This window comes from Oxyura jamaicensis, chromosome 2 (genome assembly GCF_011077185.1).
Source record: "Oxyura jamaicensis isolate SHBP4307 breed ruddy duck chromosome 2, BPBGC_Ojam_1.0, whole genome shotgun sequence".
Taxonomy (NCBI): domain Eukaryota; kingdom Metazoa; phylum Chordata; class Aves; order Anseriformes; family Anatidae; genus Oxyura; species Oxyura jamaicensis.
This window is the reverse complement of record NC_048894.1, coordinates 46,334,079-46,342,890: the sequence shown is the minus strand read 5'-3', so window position 1 is coordinate 46,342,890 and position 8,812 is coordinate 46,334,079. Positions and strand designations below refer to the sequence as shown.

Genomic DNA, 8,812 nt, shown 5'->3' with positions numbered 1-8,812 from the left:
TATAACCCAAACATTTACAGCAATTGTTTTGCCAGCCTATACGAGTAGTCTATTGTCAAACCTGCTGGAATTGCAGATGTAGGTAGCACCCACAGGCAGATGCAAAACCACCTCAGGGCTTTTATCAAGTGATAAATGCACCCAAAATGAGAGCGCACAGCTCTGGAGGCAAAACTGCAATGAGCCCAGAAGGAAAGATGAAGTCTTTGATTCACGTGATAGTCAGGGGGCCTGGATGACCCCTCGAGGTCCAAGGAAAGTCATGATGGTGTCAGGAACTGGCTGCATCAAGGGCTGCCCTCCTCTTTTGGGAGGAACAAGAGAGGTGTCCGTAAGCTGCTATGACCTCCTTCCACTTTGGTTCTCCCTTTACCAGGTCTCGTGATGGAACAAGTCAGCCATCGCCAAAAAGCCTGGAGCAGAGAGGTGACCCCAAGGCACAGGATAAACAGTGTGTTCACATCCCAGAGATGCTGCTGGTATTTTATTAATTTGTCAGCAAAGGCTGCACAAGCAGCATTTGCATATGAGGAAAATTGTGGTTATGGGACTGGACTCCTGCACAATGAAACACACAGAGATATTAAGGAGATACTAAGGCAACGTCCTCAAAAAAAAATCAGGAAATTGTGAAAATTAAGTTTGCCTGAAAACCTTGATTCAATACTCTTCTTCCATTATATCATCATGTCTTAGCTGTACGAGTAGCTCCATGTCATGGTCAGTGTGCTTACTGCAAGCTTAGCAGCAGCAACAACAGCAGCAAATCCTATTACAGCAGTAGCTTTATGGAAAAAAATGAAATTTAAGAACAAGTGCTGCCTTCCTCTGTGCAGGCTTGCTCCTTCTCCCTCCCGGCCTGTTTCCTGAGCTGTGACCTAGCCATGAGCAGCTTCTCAGCTGAAACCCACAGGGTGGGCTCCAGCTCCAAGCACACAAAAATCACAAAGCAGCCAACCAACCCTCCACCCCCCAAAACTCAACTCCACTTACCTGTAAATGAGACACTGAGCACAGTTATGAGTGTGTTGTCCACCAGGTAATTGCTTGCCTATCAGAAGCCCTGGTGACATGCACCCTTCTCCCCAGGGGAAGGGATGGTGCTTTTTAGTTAGGATCCAAAACTGATGCTGCCAAAGGTAAAATTTGACATGCCTATGGCTGCACAATGCTATCTGGAGATCTTTTGCATGAACAATTTGGTATGGAAATGTGATTTAATTGAGTACCACGGCTAGGAGCAGGCCCTCAATAGCCAGTGTGGTCCTAATTTCAGCCAAGGCCACCAGCAGCAGCTGCATGAGCCACCCCTCACAGAAGCCCCAGTATCAGCAGCAAGGGAACCCGCTTTCAAAGGGGTCCTTTTCCCCCCCCCCCACCCCCAAAACTGAAGCCATAGGAGAGAAGTTGAAGCACTTAGCAGCCCCTCAGAGTCAGGCCCCTGCACTGGGTTAGGTGAAAGAGCTGCCAGCCGGGATTCCTCACCCTTAAAAAGTGGGAAATCAAGCCATGGCAGCAAGACCCATGGGACCCAGCAGAGATGGGATGTACGTGAGCTAGCTTGGCAACACCCAGAGCAGCACATCAGTCCTCGCCATCCCCCAAAACTCAGCACACCCTGCCTACCCCACAGCATCTCCTGGATGTTGGTGGCACAGAAGGGTAGCTGTGATTGTCCAGGAGGTGAGAAAGCTTCCCCCTCTCTTTTTCTCACTCTCGTTTCAGATCTGAAATTCACTCGTTCTCCCACACTGGTCAGGTGGCTTCTACCTGATGGGCACCTGATTGCCACCATCAGAAACACATGAAGGAGATGCACTACAACAAACAGCCTCTATGGAGGGAGAGGATTGAGGGGGACAGGGACACACTCGTTCCTTCTGCAATGGGACCAGGTGGTGGTCCTCACCCCCTGACTGCAGTGGGACAGGGGTTAATATGAGGCTAGGCTTTAGCCCTGAAGAAAACACGCACATCTTAGAAGAATCCAGAAAAACATCCACTCTTAGAATAAAGGATAAGTTTCACCTTAACAATTAGAAGTTTATCTTGGTGTCTGAGCCTCAAATCATAATATTTCAGAAGAGACATGATACATTATTCTCACCTACTTTGACTTCAGGGTAGCAGGAAGGGCAACAGATCTTCTGCTTTGTTCTTTGGTGACAGAGAGCCAAGAGTCATCACCATTGCATCACCTAATGCAAACTATGAACAGGTGGAGACATTTTTGCTGTTGTAAACATCAGTGAAGCAATTAGATTTTGTGAAGTGTATCTTGCAAAGAGGTTACGGGTAAAGACGTGATTCACAGCACCACTTATGGGCCTGGCTAATTGTTCTGCACATTTCCATCTAATTTGGTTTCTAATTGGGCATTAGTCATATAGGAGGTCATTCATGTTAAGAGAGTTTCCAGAATAATTTATGCTACCCCTAGCAATGTTTTTCCAAATACTTCTGAAGCTACTTGAAGTTAAATGCAAACAATCATTTCAAGTACTGTCACCTCAGTCAACTCTGAAGCAGCCCCATGGCAGCAAAATCCGGGGACCTTGCTGTAGAAAACCGCACCCAGCACCCTCAGCGTAATCCCTCCGGCAGAAGGAAGGGAGGCCAAGGCAGCTAAAATGAAACATAGAACTGATCAGCCAAAAATCAAACATCAGAATGTGTGTGCATATAGTGAGTAGGCCACTTTCCTCAGATGTTTCACTAGCAAGAAAAAATGTCTAATATTTCAGAAGATAAAAATTGATAAGCATGAACTCGTGTGTTATAATTATTAGGTTGGTTTAAGATGTTTAGACACTTGCTCTCCATCACTCCAAAGAAGAGAAGTTAGAGCGGAAAAATGTAATGGCTTGCTGCCTTTTAAAATTGCTCTGAGATGCTAAGCTACAAGATGCTCACAGAGCAATTATACTAAAAGATTTCATTATGCTTTTGCTTACTTTTTAGAGTTTTCCACTTACTAAGTAAAAACTGATCATGGTCTAATTAACTTAAGGAAACAAATGAAAGTAAAGCGCTCTGAACATTTTTAAGCTTTTGAATAAGTAAAGCATTAAGCTGTGAAAGTAATTACCAAGTGTATAAACAGGCAGGAAGAAGAACAGTTTTAATTTACTTTGGAAATGTTTTGTTGCAAAGATTACAGGACATGTTTCCTTCTCATTTTCTTCACTCTCCTCCTCATTTTTTATTTTTTTTGCATCACTTTCAGAAAGCGATACCATTTTTCTAGACACTCAGGTCTAAAAAGGTGCTGTGTGCTGATAGAGCATTGCTCTATTGTGCTGTGCGCTGATGGAGCATTGCTCTGTTAAAGCATATTTGACTGGGTGCACTCCTTTACTACAGCTAGGAATGACTGTAGCACTTCTTGTACCAGAATAACTATATGCATATATAATATTTATATAAACATATGTATATATTTACAGATTATATATATGTAGCAAAAAACAAAGCTGTTCCTTCCTGTTTTTGAGGATTTATCCTACCCGTAAGTGTATGCAACAGTGCGGCAATTCTTTAATACAAGAGATGGAAGCAGCCAAAACCACAAACAAAAACAAAAACACTTATGTTAGGAGTGTTGCTAATTGAAATAATTCACCATGCTTCATTTATGCAGATAGAACAAGATGGCAAAATTTGAGTCCCTGTAAAAGCAGTGTCCCCTCTTCCAGAAGGGATCTTTTCCACACCACAACTCCTCCACTTCAAAGAAAATCAGGCAACCCGCACTTTATTGGGAAGCTATACTTGATCAAAAACAATCACTAAAAGTTGGACTTAAAAAGCCATTTATACCACAGGAATGATTCCAATATGCTTTTCAGTTTCTAGCTTCAAAGTTTTGAGGGACACAGATTTGCCCCCACTTTGTGCACACCACAGGCCTTATTTAGATGCTGGCTGGCAGAGATACATATGCAGATGGGTGGCTTTCAATGTTTTGCTTCCTCCCTGCTCCCTCCCCCGACAACATTCACGTAGTTAAATTTATTCTCTGTCAGACTGAGGAGCTGAAGTCTCGATATTAGTCTGGTGTCAACAACAAAACCAGCTTTTTCATTTCTTAATGATGCTCTCCAGCTTTTACTCTGATATAAACTACCATAACCTGGCCCTTGATTCATCTGGAAATTGCACTAGACTATTCGCATACACATTTAAAATAAAGCAATTATTGAGCATTTTGATACATCAGGATTTTCAGAACCGCACAGAATCAAACCCAAGCAGCAAGTAGTGGTACCTTCATTTGCATTCATACTGAGTGGTGATTTTGGAGGGGGGGTAGGGACTGGCTAATCCTTGCTCAGTCTGCCCTCCCTCCATGAACAGGTCCAACTAATTCAGCCTAAGAGCCATTCCCAGAGACTGCCAAAATCCTCAGAAATAGTGAGGATTTCAAACCTCATTTCCTAGATGCATCGAATTTGCTTCAAAATAAACAAACAAAACAAGCAAGCAGTCAATATTTACGGATTCCTTGCATTTTGATTTAGAGCAAAGAAGGGCTTCACACATTTCCATAAGGGTCGGTTGTCTGGGCTAGAAGGCTAGTAATAAAACAGTATGAATGAAGAGAAGTTGATGTGGAATTCAGTTGTGTGTGTCAGTTTGATGTGAATAAATCACAAACATCACAACCTCAGCAAGAAGCCACTGAGACACTTGTGCAGAAAGCTTCTCATATTTTACAACCCTTTTCCTCACTGATCTAAACATGCCTTAAAACCAGCAATTAATAGCATGTCACTGGCAATGCAACAAGAAGGATGCTTATGGTCAGCACTGTAGTATCATGGCAAAACAGCAGGGGTTTCTGGAGAACCTGTCATCTAGGGTGATAAAGCTACTGACATATCAACACACTCAAGGCTGACCCTGTACTCCATATGAAGGCAACACTCACTGAAATCTGTAGAAGGTTTTCCAGCAGGAAATCTACAGAAATGGACACTTACGTACTAGTTGATAAAAATTATTCCTCCCTCTTTTCCCTGCAAGGATGCATGTTGCTGAAATCCTGCAGGAAACTCCTCTGCTCCACGGGATTGCTGAGGGGTACTCACTCACTCTGGAGCACCAAGTCTTCCCCTGCTCCAGTGGAGGCTGTTCCCATGCAGAAAACTAAACCAAGCTGGCAGGACTGCAGAGATCATTCACTCTGAAAGCTCGTGTGATCCCTTCAGAGATGATCAGATAGATGATCTTCTGAAGTTCCCACTACTTCACTCACATAACATACATATAGTTGTACACTGAGGCAAGAGAAAGATGTATGCTAATTACTCTAGCTGGTAATATAGTTACTTTTTATTTATTTTTAAAAAGTCACAACTTTCTCACGTGGAAAAGTGAACTGCAATTTGTGCCTGAACTCTTACCCTAATGTACCAACGTAAGCACAGTGGAAGTCAACCCTAGTGTACAGTTGTTTCCAGTCTAAGGTTTAGATTGTCATACCAAGAGCTGAGTTAAAATAGAACAAATAAGACATCCATAAGCATCATATTCTTCCTATCAAGAGGTTGTAAACAAAAGCCTAACCTCTATGATGTTTTCATCTTTTTTTCCAGAAAGAACATGAACTCAAAGATTTCACCTAAGCAACTGCAGAAACTGAGCTGGAAGAGCGAGGCAGGCTTTAGTTTCTCTCACAAACGCGTTCCTTTTCAAGGAACGAGAAGAGAGAAGCACTGACCAGATGAACTCATAACTGGACTACCCTGATAAAAGGTACTGTGGCAATCCAGTTACCTGAGAAAAAGATACATCGGTACCGCAGGAATCCTTTCAAGTTCTCAAATGACATGAAAATACCCCCAGTACACTTTGAAATATGTGATCCCAGTGACCTGCCAGAGATCTAGGAACACATTTCTGTATTAAAAGTGCTAAACGCAAGCAGAAAAATACATTAAACAATTAAAAGGCACTTTTAGCTGGCATGTGTTTTTTGACATGCTACAGAAAACTGAGACAAATGTGACATATATAACATTATACTTAATCTCATACTAGTCCAGGCAGTATAATGGTATAACTGTTAAATATACAAACTTGTCCATATACATAAACTGTGCTGGCATTGCAAATTGACAACACAGGAAGAAATCTACATTTCTTTTGATGTAAACAGTAAGGTTTTTAGTAAAGACATTTTAATTTTAGATGTTATTGCATGCAACACCCTTGGTATATGGTACCTCTGTGCATCATTAGGCAAGAAACAGTCACGGTAAAACATTTGGAGAGAAATTCTCAAGTTGCTGAGTCTTGTGCTGCTTGCAAAATTGCAAACATCTTAAGTAACTGCACACCCAGACAAGCCAGATGTCTGTATATAAAAGCCAACTTAAGTCGTATACCCGTGGTCCTCTGCATGAAGATGCGACCCTCAAGTTGTAAAAGGCACAGAAGCTGAGGGACGTGCTAAGTACAGCACACAGAAATGGAAGCTATTATTTACCTTATTGCAAGAGGTGGTTTTCAAAGGCAGCTAGATGACTGAAGTGTAAGTCCCACTAGAAATCAAGAGTTATCTCCACCATCATTTCAAGATAGTTGTTAAATTCAGACCAATGACCAAAAAAACACAAAATGTGGGCCCTTATAATGGGTCCACTCACACAGTTTACATTTCAGAGAAACTGCCTGCTGGAAACAATCTATTTTTCTTTACCCTGCTTCTTATCCTTATTAAATAACCAAGCATCTCTAACAGTTAAAGTAAAATGCATTAGTAAACAGCTGGATGACAGCGTTGTCATTTCTTCATCAAATCCTTAGTCTTACTTGGACCACAATGTCAAGATACTAGCAAAATGTGAACGCTACAGGCATCTGAACCAAAGTGCAAATTGTTTTTAGAATTTTTAAACTTTTTTTTTTTTTTAAAAAAAAAGCATAAAGAAAAAACATTCTTTGGTATAGGGTCACACAGTGCTATTGAAGTATTATAACATCAGTTGAAAATCAGATAAAAACCCATAACTTTACTTCTGAGCCAGATGAGCCCAAGCATTCACACTGATTTACCTGCACAGAACTCTTCTAGACTGCATACATGGTCTTTCAGTACACTTCCATACCAATCACTATGTTAAATACAATGAATTTTCAAGCCTCGAGCTTTGGAAATGACAGTCTGTAGTCCTTCGCTTAGACATTAGGAAAAGGAACACACACGCGTGCAATTTGGAGCTGCCCTGAGCACATGACATGGCCTATGTCTTCAAAAAGTCACCAGCAAACACTGAGGACAAAGGACTCGTGAGAAGGGAGGAAGTACACTGGACAGAAGACTCTCCTCACTCTATTAGCTGCCACAGTTTTAAGCTGGTAATGTTATGAATTCCTTCTCCTGAAGTCTTTACAATAAAAACCAGGAGCATACTTTTGCCATCTATTTCCACAACCAGACACGTAAACGTTCCTGGAGTGCTCCATTGTTTGAGTTTACTAGATGTTCACTCTAAAACTGGAAGCTACCAATAGCTGAAGTTAAAAAAACAAACAAGGCCAAAACAGTATCAAAACACATTTAAAAATAACACTCTTTTTCTGTTACCTTTTTTTGTTTGTTGTTTTTTTTTTTCCCCTAGAACCTTGTCTTTACAGGGTACCTGTATTTCCACAGGAAACTGCCATGCCTGGCATAAAATTATTCCTCTAATCCCTCCTGTTCCTTATCCTCCAGGAAGGACGTGCTTGTATCTCCATTATTCTTCTCATTTGTATCTCCATTGTCCTCCAATTCCCCTGATTTCTGATGAGCGAATGTGTAAGAGTCATGGTCTGTTTCTGCCAGAGGTGGAGGTTCCTCTGTGCTAGGGGAACGTTTAATGTCTTTTCTGAAAGAGAATGGAGGTGGAGAAGGTGGCAAGCTACCCATGGGCCCATCAAAAGGCCGGTACACGTCAACTTCTGGAGCGACTGAGCCATTGGATTCTTTCAGCAAGTGCCCATAGACCATAGCATCATCAATAACTGCATAGACATGAGAATCGTTGTTTTTCCTATCTTTTTTGAATAGGCGTTGTTTTCCAGGCATCTGGGTATTGACGTTAGCATTGTATACTCCCACCATGGGATTCTGGCTTTTCTTCTTCCTGTTACAGAGTTGAAGTTGATAGCAGGTCAGAAACAATACGTGGCTTAGTGCATTTGAACTCAGTAATGACAGCTGTTTACCCACCCCAGCTACAGTGTCAGACAGTCTACCTGGATTGAAGGCTATACTAGCAACCTTAAGAAAAATAATTTTGAGTCTAGACATGCTTTTTTTTTTTTTAAACAGAGCAGAAAGGAACTTTAAGCTGTTTGGTTATCTCTTGCTGTTCTACTGGCCCTGAAGTTTGCAAGATTAATTCCAGCAGCCTTCCAGGTACAACTGGAACATCCCAGCTATGCTGAACCGCTCAACTTCCACAGGCATTAATAGGACATAAAGACCATCAGACCCCACAAAACAAGACTGAGTGGTGCTGAAGATGAGTGAAACAGCAGATCCACTATGAAAGTCAAATGAAGTTTTCCTGGTTTTGGTGTGACTGCTCCAAAGGGAGAAAGTCCAAATGCTGAACTGAAGGGTTTTTAAGCCTGTATTCTTAAAGCCTTTGCTGTGCGACAGAGAATTGTGCCCATAACTGCTCTAATAATCATATTGCACAAATTCATTCCAGCTTTACAGATTCATAAGCAAACCACCTGTGTGCCAGTACTAACCACAAGTATCAGAAACAAAACTATTCTAACCACAAGTATCAGAAACAAAACTATTGATGGCTTC

At 41.6% G+C, this 8,812-nt stretch overlaps 1 protein-coding gene across 1 annotated transcript in view; it reads right to left on the bottom strand.

Annotated features, from left to right (window-relative positions):
* Positions 1–5,316: 5,316 nt before the first annotated feature.
* The window catches only part of CDCP1 (CUB domain containing protein 1), a 28,219-nt gene continuing 24,723 nt past the window's right edge, over positions 5,317–8,812 (bottom strand). The window contains exon 9 of the mRNA XM_035319105.1: positions 5,317–8,132. Within this exon, the coding sequence (XP_035174996.1) occupies positions 7,685–8,132 (448 nt within the window). The 3' untranslated portion in view covers positions 5,317–7,684. The remainder of the gene's footprint in view (positions 8,133–8,812) is intronic.